Source organism: Pygocentrus nattereri, chromosome 18 (assembly GCF_015220715.1).
Source record: "Pygocentrus nattereri isolate fPygNat1 chromosome 18, fPygNat1.pri, whole genome shotgun sequence".
Lineage (NCBI taxonomy): Eukaryota > Metazoa > Chordata > Actinopteri > Characiformes > Serrasalmidae > Pygocentrus > Pygocentrus nattereri.
In genome coordinates this window covers 9,597,248-9,613,752 of record NC_051228.1, presented here as the reverse complement: position 1 = coordinate 9,613,752, position 16,505 = coordinate 9,597,248, and the positions used below count along the sequence as shown (strand labels likewise).

Below are 16,505 nucleotides of genomic sequence, written 5' to 3'. Positions count from 1 at the left end.
ATTTCATCCACCATCACTTCTCATTCTTATTTCCTACCTATTGCAGAGGAGATTAAATTAAATGATTGATTAATGCAAATAATGTTTAATCCAAATTCAAAATATGTCATTTATGTCAACCTATAAAAAAACTGATATTGATAAACTTCATCACAAATAACAGCCTATTAAGAGAACAGCATTCAGGAATATTCTTAATAACTTCTTAGTGATTGTCTTAAAGGTGAACTCCAACGATTTTTCAAAGATTCTGCATAATTCAATGGTTCAGATGTAAACAAAGTCAAAAATGCTAAGTTATAGAGAAACCCATCGATACAGAACTGTTCACAGTAGTGTTGATGGGAACCAGACGTCCAACTGTAAAAGCTCATTCGCAGGAAAGTTATTGCATGAAATGGTTATGAATACTTAGCCCGATGTCTGAGACATTGTTTGACGATAGTTTTTGGTTCTAAAACATATTTGTAAAATCCTTTCCTGGCGGAAAGGTACACACATTGCATTGTGATTTTTACAGATTTGCAACAATTTTACCATCATAATCATTACATATAAAACTCAGAAGACTCTGTAGATTCACTGGTAGTTTTGTAAAATGACTGTATTTGTGTTGTAGACGTGGCAACCCCTGGTTCCTCCCAGCACCACTGTAAAGAAATGAGTCTCAACAATGAACCATTTCACCCCGAATCACTCTGAATGACTCTGTTTACATTACATTACAATGTTCACATTTCGGCAAATGAATTAAACAGAAGTTGTGAAATATCGATGGGATTCTTCCTTAATATCCCTAGTATTTTTTTCTTTATCAAGAAAGCTGTCAGAATTCTAGAAGTAGTGATCTAGAGTAGGGTTCTGGAGTAGGGTTCTAGGGTTAGGGCACAAAGACTCGGATCGGATCGCAGCCCGTTTCTTCTTTTCCGTCTGCGCAGGCGTTGTTCGCCATATCGCTAAGAAATCAGGGCAGCTGCTGCAGGGCGTTAAGATGGTGCCTCCGGACCGAGGCTCCTCTGTTTATTTTTGTTGGAAGCAACGCTCGCACTCGCCTTTGCGTCGAACGCTGTTTTTCCTGTAATATTCTATGCATTTCGAAGGTTCTGTTGCACGAATGTAATTTATGTCCTCTTATATTTCCGCGGCTCCGACGGCGAACAGCTCGCTGAACAGCTACTGGGGCTGAAGTTTGAGCGGCGCGTTTGCTGCCCTGCTCGAAACTAAGCGGAGTGGCTCGACCTGGCTAGTAAGCGAGGCTGGACTCCTAGCTGACTGGCTCGTTACTCAAACAACAACGAACTGTCAAGGTAATTAAGTTTCCATATTTCAAGATATTTTGTTCCCTTCCTATAGCTGCAACAACTGGCTTAGCTACAGAACCGAGTCCGCACAGTCTGTAATCCGCAGCTAAGCGAGGGCTAAGCTAGCTAGCTAGATAAGCTAGACGTTAGCCAGCAGCTGCGTTAACTGTAGTTTCCACTGCAATTCCGAAACTTTTATCAGCGGCAAGTATAAGCTGTTTATCCAACGTGTAACGTGTTTTAAACAGCATATAAACTGACTTACGTTCGTATATGCCGGTTCATAGTGCGTGTGTGGAGGAGGCAAGCTAGCAGAGCAGCTAATGACGTTAGTTAGCTAGCTAGCTAACGATGCTACCGTACGCAAGCTAACTGCACTTTATAGTTTCTAGCGAAATAAAAAGCAGAAAGTCAAATTGTGCGTTGGATATTAGAGAAAAGCCGTAAGTTTCAAGAAATTCGGACACATTTTATCCGTTTTACCTGCTATTCTGCTCTTCGGGCCCCGTAGCTTCCTCTTAGCTGACTTTACGTCCCTGTCCAGGTTTGACAGCGTCCGACTCGCAGATACCGGCCAGCAAATTACGCCTTGATCGGTGGTGTTTGTGCTTCTTCGTCAGTGTGTCAAAAGCTTTGTTTTCTCAAGAAAATGTGTTTTTTTTCCTCTCTTTTACAAAGTTTAATCTGCACTGTCACTGTCCTCTTTTACCTCCGCACACCGTCAGTTTAACGATACACTGAAACTGTCCGTTTAACTTTACACGCAAACTTTACAGTGTACAGTAAAGTGTACAGGCGCATTTGACTTAATTTAGAAAGAAAAAAACAACTTTTTCGCTCAAAGGTTTTACACGCAACTTTATAAATATTAACCAAATTTATGTAAACATAATATAGTGATTAATATTTAGTGTTATGCCGAAGTATCATGAAGTATGAAGGTGCTGGGTGGGTCTTTATAACAGTATGCTTGTTTAACGTCTTAAAGTCTGGTTTCTGGTTAACCTGAATGTCCCTGGTCATTTTGAGTGTGATTCATCATGTTTTATGATATCAAGAGACAACATTCTCTAAGCTGGGCTGCAACTAAACTAGGGATGCTTCCCTATCTGGCAACTGCTGAACAGCATGCTAGGTTTATGTGGACAGTAGTGGGTGGTCTAGGATCAGCACCCCCCCCCCCAGATCAGTACTTATTTCATCTTTGTTGCCCTGGAGCTTATTAATATTGTGTGTGTTGTGTATATTTGAATAATATATCGAATATATGTTAGATATTGGATATTTTTTTCTTCCCAGAAAAACGGTCTTGGCTGTTAGAGACATAGCAGTTAAGTCTGCCATAGTTAAGACCTGTTGGTGCACAGCTAGCCAGCAGTCCTTCGTTTGTTCTTGGTAATTAAATGACTTGGTATTAAATCAACTTACATAATGCCACTTGAAGTTAAGACAGATACAAGGCAACGTCCAATTAATTAGGTGTGCCAAGCTGGCAACTACATACTGTGAATGACAAGCTAGAATTTGAGAAACATTTAAGATAAGGTAATCCTTTATTAGTCCCACAACAGGGAAATTCTTAAAGTTTAGGTTTATAAATGTGGAAGACTTTTTGGTTACTCATTTGACTTCTTCTGTATTAAATTAATTGAATGTTATTGAATAAATGTTGTGGCTTTAGCTGTAGAGATTGTTGCTTGACTTGATTGTGTGTCCCCTCCTCTTCCCACCATCCCCACTTATAACCAAGCAACAACGCCTAGAGCACAGAGACCTTCCTGATGTTGTGTTTCTCTTGGAAATATGTCACAGTGTGGAAGGAAAATCCGTTATGATTTCTGATTCCCATTGTCTTTTAGGTTTTGCTGACTTAAGCTCTTCATTTTTTCAGGCTACAGAGTGAGAGGACACTGACTGGACGTTACACTGATGCTTTCTTCTGCCTGAACATCTAGTGAGACAGATCTGAAGAGGCACAAAGGCGGAGACAACAGAGTTTGGTCAACATGTCAATCACAAACACGCCGACCAGTAATGACGCTTGCCTGAGCATCGTGCACAGTCTGATGTGTCACAGGCAGGGTGGGGAGAGCGAGACCTTCGCTAAGCGGGCCATCGAGAGTCTGGTGAAAAAGCTGAAAGAGAAGAAGGACGAGCTTGACTCGCTCATCACCGCCATCACTACCAATGGAGCTCACCCCAGCAAATGTGTCACAATCCAGCGCACCCTGGATGGTCGACTTCAGGTGAGGTGGAGTGGCCCATGACGAGCATAACAAAGTAGAGCTATGATCACTGAAGTTTACCATGGAGGCAGAATAATTGACCCATCGGTCTTTTGTGAAGTTTGACAGCAAAAATCCCATTCAACATGATGAGGAGCTAAATAGCACAACTCAGTTTTTATCGTAATGCATAAATTTAGGTTGTTACACATTTAAAACGATGTGTTATTGTATAATCAAGCTAATGATACCATTTTGGCAAATTAGGTACTGTTTCTAACCAGCCGTAAAAGCTCCCATCTGCTTATTTATCTCAGTTTGTCTGTGTTCTTTCACATAATTCTTCTCCCAAGTTCACTTTCTTCATTTGTTGCTCTGAAGTTTTGGTTATGAGTTGTCCCCTCCAACTTGGATGTTTCCAGGTGGCGGGCCGCAAAGGTTTTCCTCATGTGATCTATGCGCGACTGTGGCGATGGCCAGACCTCCACAAAAACGAGCTTAAGCATGTCAAATACTGCCAGTTTGCCTTTGACCTGAAGTGTGACAGCGTTTGTGTGAACCCTTACCATTATGAGCGGGTGGTCTCAGCAGGCATAGGTCAGTTAAAGACTTCAGCTTATAACAAGTGTGTAACCATTATAACCATTTGTCATCTTTTGTTCATTCGAGCTAATGTACCTTTTGTTTCTTAGACCTGTCTGGACTTACACTGTCAGGTTCTGGTAAGTGTTTTTTTTTTTTTTTTTCCCTTTTTTTCTTTTCTCTTTTCCCTTCTTCTCTCTCTCCCCCCATTTCATCTAATTGGGTGCATAAAATACACAAAATTTGTATATAAATAACTGACTGAAAAATGGTTTATTGTATTTAATGCAACATTTACAAACAACTATTTAAAAAAAAAAAACAGGAGTAAAAGGAGGTGTTTTTTTTAAAGGATGCATGCAGGTCATTGTTCCTGAAGTACTGATAACAGAGGGCGATTTGGCAAAGGTGTAATACTTTAGTATCATGATACTTTAGGAACTTTTCACAATACACGGTACATTACATCTTTTTCTGTTATCTGATAATTTGGAAGAGAGAAAGTAGTGCAACATACACAAAATACTTTCAAAGACTTTGTAATTAATGATTTATGTTCCACATTTCACACACTGCTTCATCAAATCCAATTATGCAAAACTTAATTGTGCTGTCATTGTGATCAAACATGCAGTCAGAAAATGTTTGTGTTGCATATACATGATATGCTTAGAAAGGCATGCAGTTACATGTTGTGGTGTAATTTATTTCAGTAAAAATAAACATCATGTTGCCCAACCCTAGGTAATAACCACAAAGCATATTGTGACAATTTGTCATGCTGTTATATATTGCTATACTGCCCACATCTTATTTCACCACTCCAGGTTCATCTGGACTCATGGTCAAAGACGAGTATGACTATGATTGTCCGTCATCCTTGCCCAGTTCTGAGGGCCACATCCAGACTATCCAGCACCCTCCCTCTAGACCTGTGGGTCAGGAGGCCTTCAGCACACCAGCCCTGCTTCCTCCAGGAGATGGCAGCAGCTCAGCCTCCACTTCTGCCTTCTCAAGTATTGCAGTGGGATCTACAAGTGAGGCTTAATTACCAACATTTTCTCATGTAGGCTGTCATTTTGCTGTTATTAGTCTACTTCTCATCATGTCATGAATGTTTAGGCCATGCTGAAAAGCTTTCTCATTAGGAGAGGTGGAGTAATGTGTTAATGGTTTGTGTATGTCTATGTATGTGTTTGTGTGCATTCCCACACCCACCCTTTCCCTGCTCTTTCCTCAGCTCATTCCAATAGTCTTCTCTCAGGGAGCCATAGCAGTGAGGGTCTGCTACAGATTGCTTCAGGGACAGGGCAGGGAACACAGCAGAATGGCTTCCCCCCTGGCCAGACCTCCACTTACCACCACAGTAAGCTTCTGTCGAACCAAGTGTCCCTGCACCGTGTGGCCTTGCTGTCAGAGCCAGAAAGCTTTTCAGCATTTCCTAGACCAGCCTTGCTTACTTATCTTCATTTCTCTGCAGTTCATTAAGTACACAAACTTCCTTGTCTTTTCATCAGACATTCTTTTTGAGATTGAGTTGCCATTAGTGGACACAGTAAACTCATAAAGGCTAGACGATTTTTTGCCTCACTTTGCTCAAGGCCTGCATTTGCTTTACTCGTGTCTCGTAGATGCCACTTCCACCTGGACAAGAAACAGCAATTTCACACCCAATGTGCCTCACCCTCAAAATGGCCATATCCAGCACCATCCACCCATGCACCATCCAGGACACTACTGTGAGTCTGACTCTCTGGTAGATTATGGTGAATGAGTCTATCCCAAATCTGTTTATCACTTCTTTTTCTTTCTCCTCCCTCAGGGCCTGTTCACAATGAAATTGCATTTCAGCCACCTATTTCCAACCACCCGGGTACGTCTTATTCTTTCTTGGACTTTTGTCAGAAAGAACTACTTGCTGCGTAGTTCAGATTCAAATAAGGCCAAATTTTAAAATGTAACCATTATTACATTTGCTGTAAAATGTTCCTATTATGGAACCCTTCTGATTATGTATCTTGCCGCTAAACAGTAAAATTCACCAGGCTTTTAAGTTGGCAAAGTAAATTTAAGTTATATTGTTTGTCTGTTGCAGTTTGTCAAATGTGACTTTCCACAGTACTGTATTCTAAATTGTTCTTGCATCCAAAACTGTAATAATAATGAGCAGATCATGGCAGGATGCAAAAAGAGCAAATGCACGTCCCACAGATATTACATTACCCAGAAAGTTAACGAGAAGTGTCTGTTTGTGTGAGCATGCGCATGAGTTGAGGAGGATGCTGACAGGCAGAGAGAGACATGTTGAATAACCAAACTTGATGATATGGTGGTGAATGGGAAAGCGACTGTGTACTAAGTGAAGTTTTGTTTTGTTTTTACGCGTTACTCTATTATGCTAAGGAAAATATATTTTTTCTCAAGGTTGGCAGGTCTGAGCATTTTTCATGAAACCTAGATTTGCATATGTATGTTTTCACCAGCTCCTGAGTATTGGTGCTCCATTGCCTATTTTGAGATGGATGTACAGGTTGGGGAAACTTTTAAGGTTCCTTCAAATTGCCCCATTGTCACTGTGGATGGGTATGTGGACCCATCAGGTGGCGACCGCTTTTGCCTGGGCCAGCTGAGTAACGTGCACAGAACTGAAGCCATTGAGAGAGCAAGGTATAATTTAATTCCATTGTTTTGAATTGCATTAAAAGTTTGTCTGTGCACTCATTGGTTGTTCTAATCGGCTCACAGGTTGCACATTGGTAAGGGTGTCCAGCTGGAGTGCAAAGGTGAAGGTGACGTGTGGGTGCGCTGCCTGAGTGATCACGCCGTTTTCGTACAGAGCTATTATTTAGACCGAGAGGCTGGACGTGCCCCTGGAGACGCTGTACACAAGATCTACCCAAGTGCATATATCAAGGTGAGCCTGATTTTTGCTCCTTTGATTGTTTTGGTTTCAGTACACACTACTGTGTGTTTCATCTGCTCAATTGTTCCATGGCAGGTGTTTGACCTGCGGCAGTGCCACCGGCAGATGCAGCAGCAGGCAGCCACAGCTCAAGCAGCGGCTGCGGCCCAGGCGGCAGCGGTGGCTGGAAACATCCCTGGACCTGGATCTGTGGGGGGGATCGCACCTGCAATCAGTGAGTACAGCCCTCTCTCATCTCCACAGTTTACAGCTGTGATCTCTGCTGTGAGCCGTGAGACAGGAGGCAGGTTTTCTTCCAGGGGATTTATACAGAAAATATTATGTGCGAATTGGAAATCATAACATAACATAAATCTGTAACGTGACACATTTTTGAGTGAAACACATCAGGGTGGGTCTCCCAGTTAGCTGAACTTTTTGCTCAATGATTGGTGGATGATGGAGATGCAACATGTTGTTATTTATTTTGTTAATGGTATCATGTGATGACTAATGCTTAACCTGACTATGTGAAGCAACAGCTCAGTTTTAATTCATTTGACTTTAATAATTTGAAATGTTTATGCAGGTGATGGAAAAATCTTTCTAGCAAACAACATTTTGTTTGGAGGCAAGCAGAAAAAATGTTTTTTGCTACTTAAAACATTGTGAAAAACTGTAGTAGAATTTTTTTAACAGGACAGACAAAATGATGCAGTTACACATTATGCAATTTCACTTATGTCTCTCCTATTCATCACATGCCTCTGGCTATTGGCTGAGGCAAAAGTATAATGAGACTGATCAGTACTGAAAAGTCCTTTGTATATTTTGTCCATATATATTATGATTAGAGTCTGGAAAAAATCATAGAAGCATGACGTTTGTGAAATTAAATTCACAGCTTCATTAGATACAGCATGTGGGTTTTTATTTATCTATCTTTTTGGGAAATATTATGCACAAATGAGTATAAAGAGGATATAAAACTAGTTAGTGGTCACTCTTGGCGAGTAGGCTGTGCTGATCATCCCTGATACAGACTGTTAAACTCCACTCCAGGTTTATCTGCAGCTGCTGGCATTGGTGTGGATGACCTGCGCAGGCTGTGCATCTTGCGGATGAGCTTTGTGAAGGGCTGGGGGCCGGACTACCCCAGGCAGAGTATTAAGGAGACGCCGTGCTGGATCGAGATCCACCTCCACCGGGCCCTGCAGCTGCTGGACGAGGTGCTGCACACAATGCCCATAGCTGACCCCCAGCCCCTGGACTGAGAGCTTTTCACTTGTACCCCTGTTTATTTAGGACCTTGAGGCACTGAAGTGGATTTCCAAGCCCCCATTTATTGTTTTCCTTTTTTTTTTATTTTTATGAAATGCAGCCTAATGCCTAATGCCGTTGAACTGTGTAAGCCAGTGCGGATGAGCCCCTGGTGTAAACAGTGGGGTAAATTCGTAGTACTAGCCAACCTCTATCCCTGTGTTGAAAACAAAAGGCAAGGTGCAAGAACTTGACTCAACTTTCCTAAAGTCAATACAATTTTTAATGGGACAAGCATGGAAAGCTGCTGCAGGATTTCACAGAAACATCAAGTTGTGGTTTTGTTTTTTTATTTGAGGCACCCATACCATGTTGCTTTTTGCATCTCCTAAGTACACAAGTCCTCCCACAGTGGTGGCATATACCATGCACTGGGGGAAGGACCTAAAGCGATGCAACAAATGAGGAGTCTGAAACTGAGCAGAGAATTCTGAGCATTGTGTGATTAAATGGTTTCAGCTCCTCACATGCAGCTGTTGTGGCTATAGCAAGTGATGTGATTTCTATATATGGACTAATGTATCTTGGCAAAATTTCATGGATGCCGTTTTTCAGTTGGATGTACATTTGGGCCTTTGAACAAACCTGTTCAGGGACACGATGCAAGTTTGTTACCAGAGGAGTATCACTGCTTTACAGGGTAACGTTTCATGAATTATTAATGACTTATTGGTCCACCATTAAGTTGCTGACCTGCGTATTAATGTGGTCATTTGAGCTGGAACTAGGCTGTTCTTGGTCACCAACTAAAGCTCCCTGTGCTTTTATACAACAGCCAGGGATGTTAACCCATTTTGCTCAGTCAATCAGTCCTTTAGTTTATCAGAGAATTCATGTAGCAGTTACTGTTTTTCCCCTTGTGGCACGAGAATGAGGCAGTTATTGTATCCCCAGTATTTGCTACAAAATGTGTACATTGATGAACTGTATTAGGTCAGGTTGGAAAGCCTGTAATTTAAACCCCTCTTGTTCTGTAAGATATACAGCGGTTAAGGTAGGTAGGATGTGTCCAGCTTCAGTTGAATGGGCAATAAGAATATTCCCTTTTTTCCTTTTAGCTAAATGCCATGATTGATTACTGTAGCACTTTATTGATGCCCCCCCCCATATATCAATCAGCAAACCTGGGCTGTACCTTCAATGAATTAAGAGGGAATTCCATTGATTTTTTTTTTTTTTTTTTTTTTTTTTAAATCTCTGCATGATTTAATTGATAGGATGCAAGTCTTTCAAAATGGAATCCACCAATCTGTCAGCTTGTTCAGTGCTGGTAAAAGGAACCAGACGTCAAAGTGCATGAAATGGTTAGGAATATGTTGGCCGACACCTGAAACATTGTTTTATAATTGTTGTCAGAAGCTTTTGGCTCAAATTATGTATATTTTAAGTCTTTTTATGGCAAAGGGCCAAATACCAAAATAAACTGTTTCAATTGGTTATTTTTGATAGCAGATAAAATGACCCCTGGGTCCCATAACCACTACATTTCACATCATGTAAACTTTTAGATCTCAGTGATGAAAAATCAGTGGAATTCCTGTTTAATTAATGCTCCATTGACAGGACATGAAAACCATGCTAGGGTGCATCCACAGCAATCACTGACAGGAAATTACTTTTTTCCACAATGTCACTCATGTCTCAATACATGTTAAAAGGGCTTGTGATGTTTTCTTAGCCTCAAACAAACTCTGCTCTTAACTCCGTGTTGAGGAAAGTAAGACTTGAGATACCTCACTGGGAAAAGAATCCTTATTTCGGTTTCTCATTTTAATTCCCAATGCAGGATATCCAGGTTCAACAGTGAATAATGTAATAAATTCCAATAATGTTTTGATTAGAAATGAACTGGAAACCATGTGTATGTAACACTGAAAGCCATATGACATTAGACGAGGATAATGTTAGTATTACATGGAGCTTATAATGTGGGTTTTTTTTGGGCTTTAAGTACAGATTGATGTATCGAGTGAAGGGTAAAGGAGTTTAGACAATCCTATCATGGCCTGTCTTAGAGGTTCTTATGTAGATGTAGTTTCCTTTTGCTACTTTTATTATAAGCAGCCTGATAAAGTCCTATATCTATTTGTACGAAAAGAAATAGGATTACTTTAAAATAGGAATACAGACACTTGTGACAGCATTTGCTCTTTCAGGTAGAACTTCAGTTTTATCAATTAATTGAAATATATTTGAAAGTAGAACGTTGTGTTGTGGTTCTTATTTGTACTTGTCACATGTTTACATTTCAGGATTTTCACTCTTCAGAATTCAGAACATTCCAGCTTCTGAAACAAAATGAGCCTGACCTGGGAATGCCAGTGAATCCAAGACACTGTAGCCCAGTTTCTTTGACAGTGATCAAATCTAGTAGTGGACTGTACAGCATTTGGAAAGGAGGTTCTCTATGGAAAGGAGATCTTCATCCAGGACTAGGCTTAATCCAACCCTGTAATGCCAGTTTACACTGGTTTAATTTTGAAAAGCTGTACACTTTTTTTTTTTTTCAACAAGAAAAAAGTTTATTAATTGAAAGACAGCCACAAGTAAGTAAACAACACTAATAAGCTAGCCTGAGCTCAAGTCTGAAATATTCAGAAAAAACAAACTACATGTGTCTTGGATATTTCCTCTATTTTCCTCATAACGACACACTAAATGTTAATATATGCCTTTATAAATATAAAAGTTCCCCGGTTTTGTTATCCTTCATGTAAAATACACAATACAAATCACTCTACACATATTGGTTAGCTCTTACCAATTTTTCAGAGAATATAATTTACTAAGAGATAAATTGAAACAACACACGAAAAAGGAGAGGGGAAAAAAAATACATACTGTATGTATATGTAAAGTACAATACATTGTCCGAAAAGAGAAAGAGGGGAAAAGAATCACCATGTACACTTTCAAAAACATCAGTCATTAAACCAGTCAACGAAAGGGAGCGTAAATAAATAACCTTCCATTTTATTTCAATATTTACAACTAAGACTGCTTTTTTTTTTTTCCCCCTCCAGTGTTGAGTCGCTAGGGAGTACCACAATGCTTGTGCTTGCATTAGGACGCGCTACAGCAGGCCACGACTCACTAAGTAAACCGTCAAATGGCACTTAAAATATTCCGAAAAGCATAAAAAAAAGAAAAGAAAAAAAGAGCACATCACTCCACGAACAATAGAAAGGGGGGAAAAAAGGATGTCATGATTATGATAGTGCAGTGTTCTTATTGGTGAAATTCCAATACAGCTCTACTTACATCACTGTTTCCTATGCAAGGGATCCATCAGTATAAGACTCCCCACATTTATCAGTCGCCATGATGGAGAGATGGAGCGGTTACGCCCCTAAACGTGTACATGTGCATATCTGTGGTCGGTGCAAGTCATGGGGGTTACGTAGAGGACAGCAGGGACACCTGAACCACGGCTAAGAGTAGACCTTACTTAGACTGGCCAGCCGAAACTCGACCGCTGTCCGCTTTACGAAGCCAAGCAAAGCGGTGAGCTTCCTCTGGTCCTGGAGGTCTTAGTGAAATCAAAAGGCACTGAAGTCTTTTGTCAGTGAAGCTGCCTCGCTAGGAGAGCCTTCCCTCTCCTGTTTGCAGTAGCTCAGGGGTTTGATATGTTAGGTCATGTTTTCTCTGCCTTCACTGCCTCGCCCTGATGCGCACCATACTTTGGTGACAAAAGGATCATTTTTAGGGTTCAGGTTGCAGCAAGGCCAACTTCAGTGGAGTGGGACAAAGAAAATAGGGCACGCCAGCTAATATCTCAGGAATAAACAGTGAACATATGTTCAAATGAACTTATCAGGCATTTTATCATCATCATCATCATCATCATTTTGGCAAAAAAGGGGGGGGCAGAAACAGGCAAGCAGATTGGAATGAATACGTAAAATCATTAATTACTGTGGCACAGTCCGAAAAGAAATAGAAGAAGGAAATTAATGATATTCTAGCAGCACAATAAAAAAAGGCATGCAAGACCAAAAGCACTTTCATTTAAAACTAACTAATAGCATAGAGCTGTTCTCACTCCAGGCACAAGAGGATACAACAAAACATGACAAATCCATAGCGAGAAACTAAACTAAAAACATGGTTAACTTTACACAGGGAGGTGGGGCTAAATAGATCAGTTACATAACCTCTAATATTTCTTTTTTCAGCAAACTGTGCCACATTCAGTGGCTAACGGCTCAAATCTATGAAAAAGTGACTTCTACTTTGCCAACTGTAGTCCAATAAATGGTGATTAGGTTCCAGAAAGCAGGGCTTTTGAGGACCTTCAGGAAAATTTTAAAAATAAGCCAATCAGGCAGACAAATTACACTTGAAATACAGTGCCGTAAACAGTGTCCATGGAAAAAACACAAAAAAGAAGAAACAGCATCCATGGGCAGCTACCCAAGTCAGATAAAAGAATAAAAATAACTAAACGTCAGTAGTGAAGACAAAACGGATCCAGTTCGTCTGGTTTTCCAGTGTTTTCGTTTTTCCCATTACATGACAGCAATCAATAACAAGTACCAAAAAAAGGAGTTCATGTGTAGTCAGCACCTATTACCAGGGAGCAACTAGACACCAGACGGAGATCCTCTTTTTAAATGCATGTCGCTGGTGCTCTCGGGTGAAAGGGAGCCATTTGTTTTGCAAAATCATTGGTCCAAAATCACCCAATTTTGTGTCTTCTCCCAATGATACAGACTGACCTCCCCCTCCCCTTTCACAGTCAATTAACGGATCAACCGATCGACAAAAGAAGCTACAAAAGCAACACCACCAGCTCAGCTATTCCACACTAAAAGAAACGTATGAACTGATTCACCCTCATATATATTTATATCTCTCTTTTGGTCCTATACACATATCCAGTGTCTAACAATAGGAATGAATAGGATGTGAGTGTGGACAGAATTAGTGTGATTGGATGAGACCAACACAATGTAACACATCAGAACTGCAGGGCTTTTGCATCCAAGGGCTGGCACCACTGGTGTGAGGTAGGGTGACGTTTACACAAACAATCTATCAACAAAAACACAACTAAGCCCAATTCCAGCCCTCATGTGCATGCATACATGCACACAGACACACACACGCACACGCACACAAACCTTGCCCTAACCACAGAAGGCGAGGGAGGGAGCAGGCCTTGAGCAGTTTCAGAAGTAAATAAGACGCATCGTACCACAATAAGAATCTCTGGTAGGGCTGGCTCGAATCATTCGAATATTCGCTTGTCACGCTGGTATTTGCCTCATTTACTATCCAGACTGTGTCTTTTGTTAACGTTTTAGACCCTGAATAGAATTTCTAGAACATTCTTGTGGATGCCTGATAATTCAGAGTTACAGGTATATTTATCATTGATTTAAACAAAGGATTAGATCAAGAAGCCAAGTCAGTGGAAGATATTAAAAAATGGCAAAAAACGTATAAACCCATTAATCTAGGCAAAACGGTTAGAGGCAAACAGGTGGTAGCTAACAGATTTAGCTCATTCCTATAAGTTGTAAGGGATTGCAACTTTACATATATGAGAATCCAGTAACATAGTATTGAATCTATAAAGCAGCACTATATATTTTTTGTTAAAACTGAAAGATGTAGTTACTGTGTAGAAAAAAAGAAAACACTAAAATATGATGCATGTGCATGTACATGCACTGCGAGCTGCACCGTAAAGCCTGAAATAATCATTTTAAAGCGTTTTGAGGGAGTTTCATATACATCTTTACGCAGTAACGTCACATACACTGGCTTAAAAAGAAGGTCCAACTCGATATTTAGGTCTCAAATGCAAAATCAGCATTAAACTGATGTAGATATGTTGGCTATAGTATCCTCAGAAGCTACGTCCTTCACATAGCTTTGCCTGAGTGAGGAGGTCCGAAGCACAACAAATTTTACATAATATTCTCCCATGTGTTGCATGCAATTACATATTTCCACCAGAGAGGGCTCCAAATCCCCAAATCCTACATAATGTTGCTTTAACAAGATTTATGTTCATCTATCAAAGTTGTTTCACTCACGATGGCTGAATTGGCAAGTAAGCCGATTCAGTAAGCCAGCTAACACTAAGCTAGCTATGAAAACAAATCTCTAAACAAAGATTGTAAAATATTTACTTCATGTCATCGCTGCTATCCAGGTAAGCAAAAATCCAGTCAGACTGTCTTAATGTCTGACGTAACTTTACAGCATGTCTGCCTCAGGGAATCTTTGAGGCATCCATTGCAAAAAAGGGATCTGCAATGATCTGGAATTTCTCGATTTAGCCAGATGTATTTGCATATTTCAAATTACAGGTAGTCATGAAATGTGAATCTTCTCGGGCCTCATTCACCGACCATTCTTAAGGAGAAACTTAAAACTTGCACAGTTTCCACAAAGATTCTGACATCCACTAATGTTTTCTTATCTGGGATTTGTAGACCTTTTCTTGGGAAGATATTGGTGAATGAGGCTCAGCGTTTTTACCGACAACGTGTAATCGAGTATTCATTCGTAAAGACCAAGAGTATCTGAAGCCTGGAAAACGCTGTTCGAGCCAGCCCTACATAGTGGATAAACTGCACTCCTGAATCATCAGTGCTGTACCTTCTCACATTGATGACAGACCACAAATCCAGCCACAAGTCCAATTCCAGAGATCAATGTAAGAGCAATGACCACACACTGGTAAGTGAGCTACCGGTACCAAAAAAAGAAAAAAGAAAAAGGAAAAAAAAACTGCCTCCCTGTCAGTATGACAAAATGAAAAGCTGTTAAGGCACTATGATGAACCCGAGGTACATTAAATCCCTGACATTCGCTCTGTTTTACAACACGGCACAGGTGGGAGAGGAAACAAAGCTTTACAAACGGCCCGGAACAGCCAATCGCCACTCATTTTTGGTCCAATCTGGAAAAATAATCACTACAAATTATTTTTACTACCACAATAAGCACTGTATATGTAGTGTACATGAAACTTATCCTCTCCAAAAAGCTACCAAGCGACTAATTCCACAAACAGAAGGCAAAGGGGCAAGGTACAGTCTGATGAATAAGCAAGCTTAAGAAGTTCAGAAGTTCAGTAGCCTGCCTGAGGTTATAGCAGCACAGTATACAGCAAGGTTTCCCACTGCAACACAAAGCCACGTAGAAAATCGTAAACAATGACCAGTACTATGAATAAATAGAAAAAAGTGACAAGACAAAGTCAAAAATAAACTTCTAGAATTGTTTTCGTTTTCCTTGTGGAGCTAGTGGCTTGGATTTGAGCTCTCGGTCATCAAAAATAGTTAAAAACTCGCCATTTTTTTTTTAATCAGCACCAACTTCTCTTTCAAGGGTTGCTCCGAGTTGGATAAGCTGATCACACAAACTTCACATAGCAGACAGGACTCTAGCTGTAGCTATGCATGTTGCAACTAAGCCATTAGGTGTAGTGTTATCATATGTGTGATTCAACCTTGGTGAGCACAAGAGAATGCCTTAAACATTGACAGATAGAGATGGGAGGGAGAAAGCGGACATAACGGAACTTGAAAGAGTGCACTGTGTGCAGAGAGAAGGGAAAATGAGTCATGAGACAGCGAAGCAGAAAGAGCGACTAGCTCTGTCTTGGCCTCTTCACACAGAGGCGTATGCGTTCCCGGCACCGCTGCAGTGGCGGATGGTGCTGGGTCCAGTGGGTGAGCTGAGGATGTGGTCGGCATGGGCGGCTGAAGTGAGCTGAATCGAGCCCGGCTGCACGACTCCCACCACGGCGCTGCTGCCGTCCTCCATGGCCCCCACCTGCAGCACCTGGATCACCTCCGTCTCGTTTTTCTCCTGCTTGGTCAGCGGCTCCTCCGAGTCCTCCATCTCCTCGTCCAGGTCGCTGCCCATCTCGCTCACCTCGTCTGGAACAAACAATTCTCACTTTTTAGTTTCCCAGATCATCACACAGTCATGTCATTTTCAGACAGAGTTGGGCAAGTTTTTCAAAATTGCTGACACTTTTACTTTGATACATATGAAAGATACACTCAATTTTTTTTCCAATTGGCTTTTAGAAATCTTCATATCCTTTGACCATGATGTAGAAGTTGCCTGCAGCACCCACTGATGGTCAAATGTGTTGATCATGACCACAGTGAATATCTGTAAACAGGTCAAAGATTCCAGATTCTGCAT

At 40.8% G+C, this 16,505-nt stretch overlaps 2 protein-coding genes across 4 annotated transcripts in view; one reads left to right on the top strand and one right to left on the bottom strand.

The window, feature by feature from the left end:
* Positions 1-965: 965 nt before the first annotated feature.
* smad4a (SMAD family member 4a) lies at positions 966-10,534 on the top strand. 2 transcript variants are annotated; one of them, XM_017710753.2, is made up of 12 exons: positions 966-1,307; positions 3,193-3,547; positions 3,949-4,123; positions 4,219-4,248; positions 4,936-5,145; positions 5,349-5,474; positions 5,740-5,847; positions 5,931-5,981; positions 6,592-6,775; positions 6,854-7,022; positions 7,107-7,245; positions 8,073-10,534. In XM_017710753.2, exons 2-12 carry the CDS (start codon positions 3,308-3,310, stop codon positions 8,282-8,284), a joined length of 1,644 nt encoding a protein of 547 aa, XP_017566242.1. In that variant the 5' UTR covers positions 966-1,307; positions 3,193-3,307; the 3' UTR covers positions 8,285-10,534. The 2 variants fall into 2 exon arrangements, with proteins under 2 accessions (XP_017566242.1, XP_017566243.1); XM_017710754.2 differs by lacking the exon at positions 5,349-5,474.
* Positions 10,535-11,322: 788 nt separating this feature from the next.
* rfx3 (regulatory factor X, 3 (influences HLA class II expression)) overlaps positions 11,323-16,505 on the bottom strand; it is a 32,851-nt gene continuing 27,668 nt past the window's right edge. For both annotated transcript variants that reach the window (XM_017710751.2, XM_017710752.2), the window contains one exon: positions 11,323-16,231. In XM_017710751.2, the coding sequence (XP_017566240.1) occupies positions 15,960-16,231 (272 nt within the window). In that variant the 3' untranslated portion in view covers positions 11,323-15,959. The remainder of the gene's footprint in view (positions 16,232-16,505) is intronic.